Below are 19247 nucleotides of genomic sequence, written 5' to 3'. Positions count from 1 at the left end.
TTTTAAATTATTGACTTAGGTACCAGGTAAAACTGTGGGTGCATAATGAGAGCATGAACTTTTAGGGAAGGGACTTGCGGGGACCGGACACAGCTGAGGCTAGACCGTGTCTAGTGATTTTACTTATGATGTTAGTGCACTGCATTTTATTACAATGAGCCCTCTCTTATTGGTTTGAAGCCCTCTAGGCTTTCTTTCATATGTGTGTGTTTGAGCTTTACTTTTTATGCAACTAGAGAGATAGAGAACATACAGTGGGTACGGAAAGTATTCACACCCCTTCACTTTTTTTGTTATGTTACAGCCTTATTCCAAAATGGATTCAATAATTTTTTTTCCTCATCAATCTACACACAATACCCCATAATGACGTAGTGAAAAAAGTTTTTTAGAAATTTTTGCAAATGTATTAAAAATAAAAAACGGAAATATCACATGTACATAAGTATTCACACCTTTTGCTATGACACTCAAAACTGAGCTCAGGTGCATCCTGTTTCCACTGATCGTCCTTGAGATGTTTCTACAACTTGACTGGAGTCCACCTGTGGTAAATTCAGTCCCGAAGAGCACAGTGGCCTCCATCATTCGTAAATGGAAGAAGTTCAGAACCACCAGGACTCTTCCTAGAGCTGGCCGGCCGTCCAAACTGAGCAATCGGGGGAGAAGGGCCTTGGTCAAGGAGGTGACCAAAAGGCACCTAAACAACTCTCAGACCATGAGAAACAAGATTCTCTGGTCTGATGAAACCAAGATAGAACTATTTGGCCTGAATGCCAAGCGTCACGTCTGGAGGAAACCAGGCACCGCTCATCACCTGGCAAATACCATCCCTACGGTGAAGCATGGTGGTGGCAGCATCATGCTGTGGGGATGTTTTTCAGCAGCAGGAACTGGGAGACTAGTCAGGATAGAGGGAAAGATGAATGCAGCAAAGTACAGAGACATCCTGGATGAAAACCTGCTCCAGAGCGCTCAGGACCTCAGACTGGGGCGACGGTTCACCTTCCAACAGGACAATGACCCGAAGCACACAGCCAAGATGACGAAGGAGTGGCTTCGGGACAAGTCTGGGAATGTCCTTGAGTGGCCCAGCCAGAGCCCAGACTTGAACCCCATTGAACATCTCTGGAAAGACCTGAAAATAGCTGTGCAGCGACGCTCCCCATCTAACCTGACAGAGCTTGAGAGGATCTGCAGAGAAGAATGGGAAAAACACCCCAAATGCAGGTGTGCCAAGCTTGTAGCATCATACCCAAGAAGACTGGAGGCTGTAATTGCTGCCAAAGGTGCCTCAACAAAGTACTGAATAAAGGGTTGAATACTTATGTACATGTGATATTTCAGGTTTTTATTTTTAATACATTTTCAAAAATTTCTAAAAAACTTTTTTCACTTTGTCATTATGGGGTATTGTGTGTAGATTGATGAGGGAAAAAAAGAATTTAATCCATTTTGGAATAAGGCTGTAAAGCTGGGGGTGTGAATACTTTCCGTACCACTGTAGATAGACAGTACCCTGTCTAACAGTACTCTGGGTGAAAAATCACATTAAAATATAGCCACCTATTACAAGAAAAGATAATCATAATAATTGCAACAAAAGATAATGATTGTAATTGTTATGAGCACACTAAACGTAACCTTTTTTTTATGGCAGACGATTCCACACGTCACAGTAGAAAAAGCACATTCTGTACTCTGAACACTTTCAAGCTCCCTAAATTGTGAAACCTTTACATTTTGAATGTTCCATGTTCTTTTGTCTAGCAGCACTCTGAACTTTGATCATTTTAGCCTGAGTATTGGAACTGGTCTTAGAATAGCAAAATCACCAGTATGTTGTTTTATTCACTTTTACAAGAGGGCAAAGAAGAAGAGATTTAGCTATTTTCATGCTGTTCAGGGTTTACACGGTGGACGCAGGTCCCACGCGATCTGAAAAACATTAATATAGATGCAAATCGTTTTCACATGGGGAAAAGGACTGAATGTAGACCTAGCCTTAGCCTCCTTATGAAATACCAATAAATAAGTCTTATATGTCCCATATCAAACTATCCCACTAGAATATTTCAATTTTTACATTAATCATATCAACCAGCTGTTAAATAATAAATGTTACAGTTGCAATGATAACACTGTTTAATCAAAGAAGCTGCATAACCAGTCGTGTCTGAGCTGGATTACTCTGACTGTATTTCCTGTAACACATCGAACCTGAAGCTGAAAAAAAACAAAGGTTTATATCTTGCAATAAAAACATTGGACAGTCTAATTTTGATAATAACTACCATCATTATCATACTATTAACCTAATTATCAAAATAAGACAGACAATATAGTTTAACTGTGTATGGAACTATCATTTGATAGCATTGATTTGAGACAGGTGTACATATACATTGTCAGTCTTTCCATGCTCTGACGCAGTTCTGATTTTAACTCCTGCAGCAGCCAGATGTTGTCCTGAACTAGTTTCTGGTGTGTTGCGATCAGACAGAATAAATCACTGCATCATGCACCTCAGCCACAGTGCAGAGTCCGGTACGTCAAGGCTCAAGCAGACATGGGTTCATAGGTGTGAAAGTGAATTCCCTTGGAGCAGGTGATCTTCATCACTGCTCCGTTGAAACTGGTGTCCATGATCAACCTCATCATGCCCTCTGCTATCAGTGACGGCCTGGAGATGAACACAGAGAAGAAAACACACACACTAATAGAAAGAGACTTCAAGTAATTAGTGATGTATTTCCTGTGCAGACTCCCATCCTAAAAATACAAGAAAAATAAACCTGCTATACTTCCTCTACTTAGAGAGACTGCGTGTATATATATATATATATATGTGTGTGTGTGTGAGATCAAGAAGTCATCTGGCTGTAACTTCCCCTGATACTTTCCCCATTCCCTCCTTCTGCTTGCCTCTAAGATGTATAACTTTAACTTTTAAGGAAGGCTCCTACAGCGAATGAATTTACACAGTGTGGTCAACGCTCAATACTAAATGAAACTCCAAGTGAAGTGATGGAGGGCCTTGGCAGTCTTTCATAGCTCTTCTGATATTAGCACAAGAGCATTTATGTCTCTATTTTGGTTTAGTCTCAGAGCGGCTCTATAAATAAACACAAGTCAAGTTTCCTGAAAGTTAAAGTATCATTCGGCTTCCAAGTCGACTCTGGGCCACTGAAGTGAAATTGGAATGTAATCAGAACAGAAGGTCAGAAAGAAGCAGGGTAATTCTTCATGTTTTCAAGATCACACTTGTTTAACTGTAATTGTTTGGAAAGAACCAAATTGCAAATCTGCACACGAACACAGAAAATCACCAAATGTGCAATCCTACGTAGAAAGAGTAATTTGTTGTACTCACAACTGTGTCACACCTCTAGTACACCTCCAGTTGCTTTGCCCAATAACTGCAAGTACTAGTACTAGTGCGACATTATTCATCTAATTATTCCTATTACTTGTCTTCACATTCCACATTCAATACTGTAAAGTCACAAGGAGTTACTGTATAGTATCCTTACTAACAAGAGCACATGGTGTGCTGTGGTGGCTGTTACAGACAGACAGTGGTACACAGTACATGGGCCATATGATGTGCTGTGATGGCACAACAAAACAGCCACATGTCATTAATAATTACTGATGTAATAAATAGGTGCTGCGATTGGTTCTCAAGGTCATCATTTCACTCATTTGCTTGACTTTTACATTTTTGCAAACCCTAATTGCTATTTTATTTGCATGACCTTTACATGTCCCTGTTTGATGAACAATATATGCACGCTGTCATAATTCATTTCATAAAGTATTTGCCTTTATTTGGCATTAATAGTTATTAAACAAGTATGGACAAACCACAATCGCACAAAAATGAGCCTTTTGGCTACTTTTGTTTTCACAAATTCCAAATACCATTTGCCACGAGGGAACCCTTTGATTAATTTTATTGATGCTAATTGTCCCAGCCCCCTCGCCCAGTGCCAAACTTGATCGTGTTAAAACAAAAGACATTGGCCACTTACTTAGTACTCCAAGACAATCCCTACTGTATGTTGTGTAAAGATCCTATATTATGCACAATGCACTTTTTAAAATATCTTTGACATAAATATGTGCCTAGAAAACGGCATCCTATAAGAAGAGGCCGTCCTCTCTCTTTCTGTCCTGCTCCATCTTACAGTAAATATCTCTGAAAGCAGACCATTTGGATTTTTGCCCTTAATAATGTCATAGGGGATGTGTTGAACATGTGACCTCCTCCAGCCTTTCAGCAGGCTCACTGTCACTGCCAAAGAAAACCTCCCCCTCACTGCCTGCCGTTGTTTTTCTCTCACTTGCACCAGTTCCCAGTAACACAAAGATGTCGAGAGCGAGAGCAAAGTACACTGATTGTTCTGTTCTTCAAAAACTGAGCTGTCAGACAGAGGCCGAAAGCCACTGCAGCAACTGTGAAGTGTTTTTTAAATCATTTGAACCAGTAGGACCTCTAAACACAAGTTCTAAACTTCAAAATGAGCAGAATCTTTAATAAATTCAAGTGTGTATTAATGCTAGTTTTTATTTATATGTCTGTTTTAATTCACAGTGTGTGAAAATGATGTCAACTCTTTAAGTATCTGACTGACAAAGACTGATCATTTTCATTGAGTAAACCACCAGTGAAATGTGTGCGAGTTAACTTACTGTAAAACTCCAAACTTGCTCATGCTGCGTTTGAATTCGTCCTTGAACTTGACAAACTTGCCCATGTTGTCCTCGTGTTCCACGGAGTGCAGTAGGGGAGTGTCAACAAACCCCGGGCATAGAACGTTTATACGAACGCCGTAGTTGCCCTGAGAGGACGCGTCCTGCGAGAACATGTATGAACTGCTGAGATTTGAGTAGCTTGGAGGACATCACATTGTACACAAGCTAAACATAACCCTTTGTGGGGTCTTATTTACTGCGTGTCCATGGGTGTGTGTGTGTGTGTGTGTGTGTGTGTCTTACCGCCATAGCTCTTGTGAAGCCAATGACTCCATGTTTAGTAGCAGTGTAGACAGGCTGATGAGGAGAATGCAGGAAGGCTGAATCATTAAGAACAAGAGGAGACACAAGAACAAGCATGTTACCGGTAGCAACACAGAGCAAAGATCAACCACAAACTCTGTTTTCATGAATGAGCAGAATTCAACTTGGTGTCACATACTATGCGTTAACTATGAGCTTCTCTCCATTTACTGAGAGTTGAGTCAGAGAGTCAAATCAAAATCCTCTCCCTCTGGCTCATTAATGAGCCAGAGGGAGAGGATTTTACAGTTTGAGAGTCTAGTCAGCTGCTTTTGATTATTATCATGGCCGAGTTAGGCCCATATTCACAGCAGTCAGGTTATGGCAAGCATCCACTAGATAACAAGGTGGCCTACAAGGCGAGTTCTCAGAATTGTAAAAAAAAAAATGAATTCCTATAACTTTAGGTTCCACAGCAGTGTTGAGTGTATGGGTCCAGATCTACGAGTCTAGAGGTTGCTTTTACTTCACTACACTTTGCTGTTTCAAGGCTTCATGCACACACATGTGGTTGGCATTTTGGGCCAAAAGAAGAAATAGTGGAAAGCTAATTACAGGAACCCCTTGGGGCAGCGTATGCTACTATGACTGATGAAGTGCTTCACACAAATTTGCAAGCAGCTTCCTAATTTTAGAATACAACCACATTGTGCACCTACAGTTGCAGCTTTTCATTTTCAGATTGTTTCAGGATATGTAACAAAAGCTTATGAACTATGAACTTAATCACTCTCATACGGTCTGAATACTAAGAAAAAAAGAGTCTAATAATAGACATCATATGCTTCTCTCTCTCTCTCTCTCTCTCTCTCACTCACACACACACACACACACACACACACACACACACACACACATTCTTTTCTCCCAAAACACTATGATACGTGTATATTTGACCAAGTTTGGACAAGTCCATATTTGTTATGGGAATACAAGTATGTACACACACACACACACACTGATGTTATCGCAAGTGCAACAAGTGAAAAATGATTTCCACATGTCTGCTATTACTGCGGGCTGGACTACCAAGGCTACCAAGAACCAAGGCCATCCTCTGGAAACACATTCATAGACACATGCACATGCAAAAAAGTATGCAACTAAATTCCTACACTGAAAATCTATTAAAACATACAGTGGCAAAAGTCTTTGTGGAATATTTTGAAAAAACTGAGAAAAGGGTTGCTATGAGAATACTCTTCTGCTCTCCGCTCTTTACTTTACCTCTATGTCATGACTAAATGAAACGGTTTTGTCATATGGATAAAAGCGGTGAAATATGGAACACAGCTCTACCCCAGGCATTGCTGTCTTCACTGTGCTATTGACAGGTCATTCATCTGCTGGTCAGAGTTCAGGGAATGGGTACTTAAACACTTCAACACAGTTTCAGGAAAACAAATGTACTTTTGGCCCTAAAGGTCCAATGAAAATCATTTGAAAATGAAGAAAAAAGGATGGTTATACACAGGACTTTTGTCTGCTGTTGCTGTTTCATTTTTCAAAGAACACATATGGTTAAAAAGCGTAGCACTGGCTAGATGTGTAAGATTTCCATATTGCCATAACAGTCTCAGTGGATTTGTTGTTGCATGGAGCCTGGAGGTCACTTACATACAAAATATTGCGCTATTCCTATAAAACTGTCCAGCTGTCTGGACTTATTTATATACACTCTTGCCCCTAAAGATGGAATAAAATGTTTTTTACCTCTTCTCATGAAATGATCGTGACAATTCTTGATAAATAAAGTATATATCTTCTCAACTTCACTGATCAAACTCTTCCAAACATCTCGCAGTGAAACTTAAACCAAAATTAACCTTTGCAAACTGTGGATTCAAGTTTTAACAAATTTGGGGGTATTGAACAATTTTTCCAACTTCATGGGCAACAGTATATATATATATATATATATATATATATATATATATATATATATTTATATATATATTTATACAGAGGTACAGCGAGTCATCCCTCAATCAGGTCGGTGGTTTGATCCCCAGCTCCTTATGGGTCAGCATGTTGAAGTGTCCTTGAGCAAGACATTGAACCCTGACTTGTTCCTGAAGCAGCTTCAACATGCAGTGTGTGAATGTGTGTGAAAGAATAACCTCCTCCAACTTAGATTCCTCCTGAATGAACGATGTGTGAATGAGGATGTGATGTAAAAGTGCTTTGAGTGGTCAAAATGACTAGAAAGGAGTTTACAAATACAGACCATTTACCATTTACATACATTTGGATAAATCTAAATTTTATAGTTATATTCACAATGAATCCAATGACTAGATGTAAAAAAAAAAAAAAGGTTTTGCTACCTCCATTAGGCCATTGTTTTAGTTATATGACCTGTAAACCCCACTCTCATCACTTTATATTCCATCAGTCAGCTGTTTGCTGTGATAAACACACTGTACAATACCATGACGGACTACGTCAGCCACAAGCTGGTGAACATAGTAAAACATTTTGTGGCTAAGCAGCCAAATGTGTTTTCTTAGGAGGTGGGAAACAAATGTACAAAACAGATGGATGAATGCACTGACTTGTTTTCCTGAGTTGCAGTCAGTTCACATGATGAGTCTCTATATGTATGTCTGTCCTTAGATTCTCTCAGTGACAGGTTATCAAGTGAACTTCACACCTCACATCTGATCCTCCAGACTGTTGGAGAGTTGGATTCTTGACCCCAAACCAAAACTTGCTCCAGCCGTTCTGCTCAGAGCTTAGGCCCCTCAGTGGAACAAAATCAGCAAAAAAGGAAAAATGATACCGGTGGGAAAAAGTTTAACTTTGGAGCCTAGAAAGTCCGGCAACGTTCCAGGCCACAGGTTACTTGGCGTGAAGTGAATAGAAGCCATAGAGTCACTAGAGTTTTATCTGTGTCCATGCAGTCAAACTAAAAACTATTATGTACTCACAAAGTATGTGGGGTTGATTGATTACTTAGATTAAGAACAAATTGTTATCTTTTCATGAGGAAAGGAATTTAGTTACAGCATCCACACTAACTAATAACTGTTTCCAGTCAACTCAAAAGGCCCCGTGATCTCAAAAGTCATGGTAATCTCTTTATGATGGTATGTGCACATGATGCATTTTGGTGCCTTGTCAGAGCAACTTAGTTCCTGTAGGGTTGTTTGAAAAAGATATTACAGCTTATAAAGACTGGGCTGGGAAATACTGGCCCATCGGGACAGCATAAAACTGTAAAAGAGCAGGAATGAATTTTTAAAACGTGTACGTGTGTGTGTATGTGTGTGTGAGAGAGAGAGAGAGAGAGAGAGGGAGGGAGGGAGGGAGGGAGGGAGAGGGTGTGGGTATGTAGAGAGCAAGATACAGATGAAGAGAAAATTTTGGAGTGTGAAATTTTCCATGACGGAGATGGAGGTGCAGAACAATCCAGATTTCCGGATTTCTGCCAACCTGTCATGTTGTTTTTTTTTCTCATGGGTTTCCCACATAATATTCACTTAGAGGAGAGAACTGTTTTCAATTCATCCTGAAACTTTGTCACATTATGACATAAATAAATTCCTGTGTGTCTCTGGCTTTCAGAAGATGTTGATGTTGAGATGTTGAGCCCTGTGCTTCCAACTGGAGTTTCAGTGTCACTGCAGACATCTATCTTGCAAATTTAAAGCACAGCTAAATTTACTCTATAGTCTATGTCCAAGTGGCTGCAATGCAGGAAGGTCTTAGATCTTGACTCAGACAGAAATCAAAGCACATTTTCCTTCCAACAAGATTCATCTACATGATGTCTCGCTCATTCCTGGCATACAGCTCGATGTCATCCATGTAGAGGAGGTGACTGATGGTTGCTCCGCTTCAGAAACCGGTATCCAAGCCACTCTTGGAGATGATCTGGCTGAGGGGGGTTCATGCCGATGCAGAACAGCAGTGGGGATAGTGCATCACCTTGGTGTATGCCGCACTTTATGGTAACTTGTGCTACTGGCTTTGAGTTGGCCTCCTGAGTTGTTTTCCACAGTCCCATTGGGTTCCTGATGAAGGCTCTTAGGGTTCTGTTGATTTACATTTTCCAAGAATTCCAGTATCCATGTGTGTGGCATCAAGTCATAGGCTTTCCTGTAGTCAATCCAGGTGGTGCACAGGCTGGGCTTCCTGGTCTTGCAGAACCCAAAACTTCTGTGGCTTATTTATATGGTTTTGAGCGTCCTGGAGCCCTTTAGCGTTTAGTATGCGCCTTACTGTACAAACTGAAACGTCAGTGCCTGCTGCCACCAAGTCTTGCTGCAGGTCTTTTGCAGGGTTTTTGCCCACTAGCCTCCTCAGAAATCTTGTGGCAGCCAGTGATGGTTTCCTCTTTCTACCATGTCCAGGTAGCGTAGCTACCGTTCCTTCAGCTTTGAACTTGCAAACTCTGCTTCCAACAGTATCTCTGGGGCTAAGATACTGTGCAGCAGGGGAATTTTAAATTTCCAAGGAATTGGATGAATTTTCAAGGAATGGGTTTCAGGGTCGAGCTCAGACAACATGAGCATGTCGAACGGATAATTAAATGACTACAAAAAATCACTATAAAACATACATGGCTTGATAATATGACAATTTTATTTTCTCATCATGTCATCTACTGGCATTTGAAAATGTATTCAAAGAATGCTGCAGCCACCGTACAAAATGCAGTGCCCATATTCTGCATACAGATAGAGAGCGTGCTTTTGATGGAGAAAATGAACAACACAACACAAATCTCTGTAGGTATTATCGATCAACACTCGCACCATAAACAGGACTTGGTTGGTTTGTTTTACTTATTTTTACGTGTTTTGATGTAGTTGTCTGGTGTGCATGTAAGTTTGAGAGGCACTGATCTCACAGCCATTACAAAGTAAAATGAAGCAGGAAATGTTTTCGATGACCCAAACCAACTGGACTCAATCTAAATCAGATATGTGGATAATGTGGTACATATTGCCTTTGTGTCTCATCTCCCTTGGTAATGTTTTAGCATCACTCAAAACTATGTATTAACATGACTTGTTTTTCTATTAGCCAAAGCAATATGTTTATCAAAGTAAAATCTGTGTTGGAGTGTCAAACAAGGTTGATCTGAAAATATTGTCTTTAGCACTCAATAATAAATAATGAATAAATATTTATGCGTTACCTGCCATAGAGGACACATTGATGATGATGCCTCCTTCCTTGTTATACTCTTTGCTCATGTGTTCCAGTGCCAAGTAAGTCCCTTTAATAACAGAGGTCTAAAAAGATAAAGAGACAACATGGTCACAGAGGTGATCTTCACAACAGGAAAGTGCAGCACATAAACAGGAAGTTTAAGTAAACAATGTGTGAACCAGCTGGTGATTATTTCAGGCAATATCACAAAGGCTGGGGGCTTTCTGTGGAGAGTTTGTTAGTGGGAAGGTAGTGAGGAATCCCGATATGAACCTGGAAGGAGCTACAATTTGGGACGATCGGCCATTTTAGTGGCAGGTAAACTGGTCTGCACCTTTTCCAGGCCAACAGTGGGGTCAGCATTAACAGTGCTTGGTCACAGCCTATTTAGCTTGCTGCTCTACAAGTCATTTTGGATTAGCTTTGATTTACCAAATTATGCTCTGCTGATACAACTGTGACAGGAAGGACGTCGAGTAATTTGGGATTAAAAAGAAATGGTGATATGGGTCAAAACCACATTACTTTCAATGTTCATGCTACATTCATTTTCTGAAAGTAATATGATTTTACTCATGTTACCATGGTCTCAGAACATATCAAGTTCATATGATGGTGATATGCGTCACTATTATATGAATGACCATTTCCTGTTGTGCACTTGTCTCCTATTCTCTGACTGGATATCACGCCGTTGCCATCCTGTTTTTATTGCATTGCTGTATACAGAACACCAGTATACCAGTAGACAGTAGGGAGGCAGTGTATTTGAGAAACTGAAAAACTGCTGATTTGCTTTTTGCCTGTAGAGTCATGGGGTTATGAGTGTCTAGCTGCCTGCTAGAACCCCAGTGGGGCCTCGTGTTCAGTGTGGTGACATGAAGGGCCAAGGGGGAGGCCTGCTGATGTAATGGAAGGGTCTGGACAGCCTGGAGAGGGGGTGTTGCACTGTGAGAAGCCTGAGCCGGGGTATTTTAGGGACAGTGAGGCCTACAGTTTGATAGCGGAAGCACTAAATATCATCACCAGAACAAGCAGCCGTTGACTCACAGTTGTTGGAACAGGTTGACAAGGTCATACGATATTACCAGCTAAACCCAGCAGGCTCAAGACAAAACAAATGACATTGGAGTGAGTGCACTTCCTCTTCTTTTTCTAATATTGTCTCATTTAATTATGGTATTTTATTTGTCTTGTGAAATTGTATAGCGCCTTTCAACCACACAAAGCAAAGGAGTTCAGTGTCTTGCCAAAGGACAGGTCTCAGCTGGAAAGTACAAATTGGTTTTGTCGCTGATAATGTGTAGAGGACATTACTGATAAGTACTGCATACTTAAAAGAGAGGACTTTTAGATCAGAGAGTTGTGTTTCGAGGCATTCATTAAACAAAGCTTGAGCCAGTTAACCTACATAGGGCACCTACTGTTTGTCCAAGGTGGCAAAGCAACTGATGATTCACTTCTGTTATAAAAATTCACCATTTTCAAGTCTTGTCTTCATGTAGTGAGTGCTCAGGTCTTTAACCACATTCTAGCAAACCTGCTTGAGAATCTTTTGACCGCCTGTCTGCTTTAAGCTTTCAACCATTCTTGGCATTCCTTGTTTTGTAAAAAGATCGTGGTTCAGCAAATCTTGAACCCACTGTTTCTCAGCACAACTCTGGAAAAAGGTAAATGCTAGAAATAGTGAAAACAACCCTCAGTTCTTACTTTTAGTACTGTTGGACCTTCACCACATGGCACTACATGGAAATTCCAAAGAACTTAGTGTGTTGTTGCTGTAAGTTTTTGGAGCTACAAGCTAAATTGCCGGACTGAAGATTGTGTTTGCTGCTGGTTTTGTTTCATGCATTGTCTGTGTTATCCCACGCAGGGGATTTTACGTTAAACGCTTTTCAGACTAATTTACACACACACACACACACAGTCACGCACCTCCACCTCAGCGGTGTCCTGCTGTCCTGGTTGTGATAGTCAAACCTTCCTGTTCACTTTTATAAATGTAAGATGGTGTTTTAAATGTCGACATTTTAAGTGAATTTCTTTTTGAGACTGAATTCACAGTTTGGTTATTAATCCCTGATTCCAGGTTGGTGCCCCGATATTATTGATTTAATTAATAATTTTACTGCTATCAATAAGTACACTGATAACTATTCACTCTTATTGATAATCGCTTTATTCTTTTGCTGATAACCAAACCTCCTCCTTCCAGTGCCCAACATTAGTTTTCAGAGCTTCTGAGTAGATTTTTGCAAAATTTTCCACCAGTTTCCTTTCAGGTGTTGCATGTCCTCCCACTTTCAAAGGACATGTCATTTACAATGAGTTAAACTGAGGTGAGTTCAGTACGGAAAGAATATTCAATATGGAGCATCACATGGCTTGTTTATCAATCTACTACTTAATCTTTAATCTGCAACATTGATTTTCCTTGATATGTGGATAACGCCCAACTCTATACAGCTGTTGACAACTCAACCATGTGCAAAAGTTTATTGCCTAAAAAAAGAAAAAGAAAAACATTATACTATAAGAGAAAAAATTCATACTATACTATCTCAGGGGAGCGTGTCTATGTTCCCACATTTCTAAGTAATGTAACTATCTAATAGAGAAAAGTATGTCTGTGTGTGTGTAACCCTAACCCTAACCCACACACACAGACTTTTAGAACATAGGGCTGTGGGAACATAGGGCTGTGGGAACATAGGGCTGTGGGAACATAGAGCTGTGGGAACATAGAGCTGTGGGAACATAGAGCTGTGGGAACATAGAGCTGTGGGAACATAGGGCTGTGGGAACATAGAGCTGTGGGAACATAGAGCTGTGGGAACATAGGGCTGTGGGAACATAGAGCTGTGGGAACATAGGGCTGTGGGAACATAGGGCTGTGGGAACATAGAGCTGTGGGAACATAGAGCTGTGGGAACATAGAGCTCTGGGAACATAGGGCTGTGGGAACATAGGGCTGTGGGAACATAGAGCTGTGGGAACATAGGGCTGTGGGAATATAGAGCTGTGGGAACATAGAGCTGTGGGAACATAGAGCTCTGGGAACATAGGGCTGTGGGAACATAGAGCTGTGGGAACATAGGGATGACCCCGTTATACATTGTGTAAAAAATGTGATTATATTGTTTTGGGTTATATAAATAATACTGACTTGACATGACTGAATTTATTTATTTATTTTGTCATCTTACCAGGTTGACTTGTATGGTCTTCTCCCAGTTCTTTTCATTGTTGATGCCGGCATTGTTGATAACAATGTCCAGTTGACCAAACTTGTCTACCGTGGTCTGGAACGCCTCTGTTCAACAAAAAAAGAGTCGTCTGTGAGTGACTTAAGACACTCGCACAGGATCTTACACAATAAGAGCTGAACGAGGAATGGCTTTCAGCTTCACCTCACTCTGTGACAACTCAACTCAGAATTGAAATGCTAATTGTTCACTGTTTTGCTTTCATTATGATGATTGCAGTGGAGAAAAGGAACACAGAGACAGAGCTAGAGTTGACATAGTGTCTACCATGACAGACAATCAACCTCATCATTAGCACTGAGAGCGCACTGTTTATACATGTACAGGGGTGATTTACTCTGTTATAGTGTACTTTGTTCCACTGAGCCACTCCCTCTTAGTCATCCACAGCTGATACTCTAAGAACACCACACCGACACCATCTGCTGATGTTGAGGATTATGAAGTTAAGGTGAATGTCTGCCTGGGTTGGAAAGAGAACTATCGAGGAAGAAGGGCTTATGAGCTTCACTGAGCGTCCTCTGCTGCCAGCAGCCCTCCTGTCAAACCTGCAGTCCACCACCAACAAGCTAGATGAGCTCGAGGCCTGGGTCGAACTCACACCACAAGTAGAGGAAACATGGCTCAGCGAATCGGGCCGGGATGAGGAGCTGTCACTGAATGGGTTTGAGCTTCCACGTTAATCGGAGGAACTGTAACACCGTCATAGTCAGAGAAAGCCTATGCACCCTTGAGATTGAACTGCTGATCATCTCTCTACTCCTTATTACTTGCCTCAGGAGCTCCAGCAGTTTTTCTTTTTCCTTTTACTGTTGTTTACATTCAGCCACGAGCCAACGCTTCCGAGGCGGCACTACTGATCACTGACGCCACACATAGTTATGGAGTTATGCTATTCACTGCCAGCTAAGCAAAACTTTAAACACTTACGAACAATATGCGCCTTGTGCCACCACACAAAATAACTCTGTGCTTGAACTTTGTAAGGGCTCTGTAGGTGGTGCTTATAAATCTCCGCCCATGTCTTCCTATGATGCATCATATCATAACAGTGTTTTTCTGGTGCCTGTGTACAAACCCTCTTTCAGGCGCTTACTGCCTGCAGAGAAAACTGTCAAGTGTATCTCATCTCTCCAGGCGTGCTTCGCGTGTACTGACTGGAAATGCTTTTACAATAGGGGACATCATAAAAGGACACAAATGAACTGACTGACAGGATCTCATCTGATAGTACGTTCTATGTGTTGCCACTATAAAAAAGGTGATTAGGTATCCTAATTCTAAGCCTTGGGTAACAAAGGAACTAAAATCAGTCATAAACAAACAGAAGCGGACCTACTTTGGCCTCCAGGGAAATGTGTGAAATGAAATAAGGAAGGCTTAAGGAAGTAAAGTACAGGGAAAAACTAGAGATGCAGCACAGCAGTGGCAATGAATGTGTCAGAAGTCTACTGAATAAGGTCAACATAAGGAAACCTGCAGGTCCTGATGCCATGTGTAGACATACACTGCGTTACTGTGCTGACCAGCTCACCGTGGTTTTTGTCAGACTTTTTCAGATGTGTGCTGAAAGCGGCCAGATAACCACAATCTGGAAAACGCCCACCATTATACCTGTTCCTAAAACAAAACAAATCCAAAGAACTAAGTGAGTTAAGACCAGCTGCACTTATAATGCACCCTCATAATGAATATTTAGAAGGTTATAAAAGAGATGCTGGTCTCCCTTACAGATGGCAAATCAGTTCCCTTACAGTACGTCAGGGCCAAGACTCAGACCGTGGTTGGGCCCAATCTGCTTTCATGAAATGGTGTGATGATAATCTCTTAGATCTTAACGTATCAAAAACCAAGAAGTTAATCATTGATTTTAGGCGGAGCAGTGACTCACCAAGAGAAAGCACCATTCACAATGAAAGTGTTGAACTGATCAAACAGCCAAACAGGCTCAACAAAGGATTCATATAATGCACAAGCTTAACTCTCTTAATGTCTGAGATACAATCATTTTTTTCAATTCTTTTATTAAAAGCCTTTTAATTTTTTCTTTTATCTGCTGTTTTAACGGGTTGTCAGTCAAAGAAAAAATAGAAAAAAATAGACAAAGTGTGCTCCAGGTTTATTGGAAATAAGAAGAGAGCACAATTTGGGAGGAGGGGGTGGCTGAGAAAGTGAAAAAAAAGATCAGCCAACCAGATCACATTGTTTCAGCTAACTTTTTTCTGATGCCTTCAGGCCGATGTTATAATGTCCCCTTAAGGAGAATTAATCAGTACTCCTATAAGTCCTTTATCCCTTCTGCCATTAACCTGCTGAACAATGACTTTATCCATTTTAAATGACTGTTGTTTTTATCATTTATTGCTATTCTTATCTTCATACTTAGTTTATGGTTCTTATTGTTACTCCTACTTGCCCTTAATATGCTTTCCCTCATTTAATTATTTAATCTGTTGTATGCCCAGATGTATGTACTGGGAGAGCCACAAAATGAATTTCCTAATAATTACATAATAAAGTTGGCTGTTACCCAGCCACTGACGCTGCATCTGCACACAGGTGGGTGTCAGTGTCATCTACAACCTGGTCTCTTTCTGTGCTTGTTTTTTTTATGTTAGAATGTTAAAGGAGTAAACAAATCAACTGCGACACACATTTGGAAAAGCAAATCTCCTCCCCAATTCTCCACGAAAGCACACACGTGCCTCTCTATTGGCCTCTAAACAACGAGGAGGCAGAATTCAAGCACTCGTGTTTTATTTCCTCGTCCATGTCGCCAAACTGCATAAGGAAACACTGCGCATGAGGCGATATACATTGTGGTCTTATACAATGAGCCACCAGAAGGTTGTTTATCTTCCCATGTGAGCAGACAGATGCTGTTGGATAAACAGCTGAGGGGAGAAATCTAAGGTGGTAAACCCTGCATGTGTCATCACCTGCCACATTCCACATCTGGATACCCCGCAATTAGAAATACCTGCTTTTAACAGACTCATCTGTGTGACACGCACATCCGTGCATACACGCACAAATGAGTTACGTGCACAAAAAACCCAAATGCTAACACAATGCTAACAATTACTGTGCAATCTTGCAGAGACACGTGCACATATAAAAACACAACACTTTCTATCACACACACACACACACACACACACACACACACACACACTGTCATTGGCTCTTTGCAAGCCAAGCCAAGTCCGTATCAACAGCACTATCACACACCAAACAGCATTCCACAACGATTCGCCTGCAGGGATCTAATGCAAGACAATGAAACCTTGTTGCTCTCCCTCAGAGAGGGCACACTGATTGACTTACACCAACTTTAATTCACTGCTTCTTCCATTTATCACCCTGACACACATGCGAACACAACTGCGCTGACGTGTCTGCAGAAAAGGGGAAGCTACGTGAAGAGCACTAGTACAGAGCGGTACAGTACAGGACTTGGACCACGAGTGCGGCCTGTTGGTAAGATCCAACCTGACTGACCGAAGCTTGCTGTGAAGTGTCACGGATATTCTGACTGAACCTGCAGCTTTTTCCACACCCACTGAACGCAGCTGTCAGCTTAGAGAGTCGTAACAGTAACTCTCTTCAGGGAAATGTTTCTCGTGCCAAAAATAGTCCCGAGGTTTTCGGCCCTTTTTAAAGCCACTTCCTTGTTCATCAGTAGGAAGTCTAAAATGAGTCATGCAACTTTCTTTTGAACAGTCATGTTATGCATGCTGAATAACGTGTCACGATGACTGACTCACAAACAAACTGTGAGCTTGTTGACGAAAGCTTGGCTTTAAAGTTTTCATATTGTGTCGCTGATTTAAAAGGTGTTGGTGTCAATCTTTACCTCTCCTCGAACAGTCCTATAGACAGCATTACCTCTCAGCGCCTCTCCATTGGACACATCGCACGGAATAAAGGCGCACTTGCCCTCTCCAAACTCAGCGTCCAGCTGTGCCTTGCACTCTTCACCACAGGTCTTGTTCAAGTCGACCACAGCCACCTGAATAACAAAGCTCCGTTAGTGAGATGGGCCTTTTACATTCACACACACAGACAGCCGGCAGAGCTAGACAAAGCTGCTGTAGGTGAGAGGGTTTATATTCATCTCTGCAGAACCTAGCACTAAATAAAAGGAGATCATGTCTTGGTTGATGTGTACTTGCACTTTGTATCATCTTAGTGTGTTAAACCTGTAGTTTCATGGTGTGGCTGTAAAAAGATCAGGAAGTAATGCAAAGCTCAGATAAGAAACATGACTAATGCTATGGTCATTTCAGTACAATACTGCAGTTAGACTTGTTTCACAGGGTGTGAAGGAAGTTCTCATAAACTAATTCATCATCATCAAGAGCCTTTTTTTTGCTTCCATTTCCTTTAAAATGCTTCCTTCATCATGCAGCTCCTCGTTCAAAACATTCACGTTGAATGGGTAAAATCACAGCAGACATGCAGGCAGTTCCAGTCTAGTGAAAGGCATTTCAGCAAAGTCAAAACAGTGAGCTCAAAACAAGTTGTGATGGAGCAGTTGAGATAACAGTCAAGTGAGCCGTACGAGAGTCTGAGATGTGATGAATGCAGTTACACCAGAAAACACTTGGCAGGCAAAAGCAGTCAAAGTAAAGCCCTTTTTAGTGAAGACATTTGGAGAGTGATAACGTTACTGTCAGTAGTGAATGCTGTAATCTTAAAGTTATGGGGCAACAGCAGACTGAGCAGTACTGACCTTAGCTGAGCTTTGTAGTAGTGAGTAGACCGCGGCTCTTCCAATACCCTGAGCCCCCCCAGTCACCAGAGCCACCTTTCCATTCAGAGACATGATTCCAGCACAGCAGCAAAACACTTCACACTTTGTCCTCCTCCCTCTGTCTCTCACACTTAATATTTCATCTGTTTAGTTTCTCTGCCTCCTCTTTCTGTGTCTCACTGACTTTTCTGTGCTCTTTTCTTGATCTGTCCTCCTCCCTGAGTGTTTATGCACCTATCTGCTTTCTCTGTAACACAATCATAGGCTCTCTCACCCTTGTGTGCCTTTTCACTCTTGGGCTTTTTACCCTCCCTTCTTCCCTCCCTCCCTCTCTTTTGCTCTCTCTCTCTCTCTCTCTCTCTCTCTCTCAGCTTATCAGCCTTTACAAACACTGCATGTGTGTCAGAGAGAGAGAGAGAGAGAGAGAGAGAGAGAGAGAGTGTCAAAGGCTAAGTAAACTAATAATTTCAGGTTTTATCCAGCTTGTTGTACCTGCCCTACTGCCTCCTCCTTTTTCTACACTCCTTTACTTCTCTTTCTGCCGTTTCATTTATACACCTGAGTTTTCACACATCATTGCATATGAAAAAAATGCTGCCAATCTCTCAGTGTCCTCTTCACCACGTTAGCTTATTGTGTGCCTTCTATGTAATTGCTGTTACACAACAGGCAATGCCGTGCAGTGATACTTTACAACAAGGTTCAGGTCCCTGCATGTTGATGTTCACACTGTGTTTAAGTGAGTGGAAACCAAACGCTGCAAACTGCTAATCAAACATGTAAAAATACTGGTTTGGCTTCTTAAGTGAAGAAAGACCACAGTGACACCACACACTGAACTTCTTTCTAGAGATGTTTTCCTTTTGGCTTCCTAAAAATTTACTGAATAAATTGGGGAAGAATAAATCTGTGTGTATAAATAAACACTACTATTTACACTTTGCAGAATATCAGATTCGGGAACATCCCTACACTTCCTTCCTCCTTCCTTTACACCCTTCCTT

At 41.2% G+C, this 19247-nt stretch overlaps 1 protein-coding gene across 1 annotated transcript; it reads right to left on the bottom strand.

The window, feature by feature from the left end:
- Positions 1-2340: 2340 nt before the first annotated feature.
- hpgd (15-hydroxyprostaglandin dehydrogenase) lies at positions 2341-18509 on the bottom strand. Its single transcript, XM_070827571.1, has 7 exons — positions 18223-18509; positions 17376-17499; positions 13428-13534; positions 10208-10304; positions 5002-5078; positions 4696-4859; positions 2341-2683 (listed from the first exon to the last, which is right to left on the bottom strand). Exons 1-7 carry the CDS (start codon positions 18313-18315, stop codon positions 2560-2562), a joined length of 786 nt encoding a protein of 261 aa, XP_070683672.1. The 5' UTR covers positions 18316-18509; the 3' UTR covers positions 2341-2559.
- Positions 18510-19247: the final 738 nt, after the last annotated feature.

The sequence above is a fragment of the Pempheris klunzingeri genome, chromosome 3 (genome assembly GCF_042242105.1).
Source record: "Pempheris klunzingeri isolate RE-2024b chromosome 3, fPemKlu1.hap1, whole genome shotgun sequence".
In the NCBI taxonomy this organism is placed as follows: domain Eukaryota; kingdom Metazoa; phylum Chordata; class Actinopteri; order Acropomatiformes; family Pempheridae; genus Pempheris; species Pempheris klunzingeri.
This window is presented reverse-complemented; position numbering and strand designations above follow the sequence as displayed.

Bases quoted from the DNA above. Each gene is read 5' to 3' on its own strand.
- hpgd (XM_070827571.1), bottom strand. From the start codon at position 18,315: ATGTCTCTGAATGGAAAGGTGGCTCTGGTGACTGGGGGGGCTCAGGGT. The intron at 17,500-18,222 runs GTCAGTACTGCT...TTTGTTATTCAG, and splicing joins TACTACAAAGCTCAGCTAAG to GTGGCTGTGGTCGACTTGAA. The intron at 4,860-5,001 runs GTAAGACACACA...ATGTTCTCGCAG, and splicing joins GCTTCACAAGAGCTATGGCG to GACGCGTCCTCTCAGGGCAA.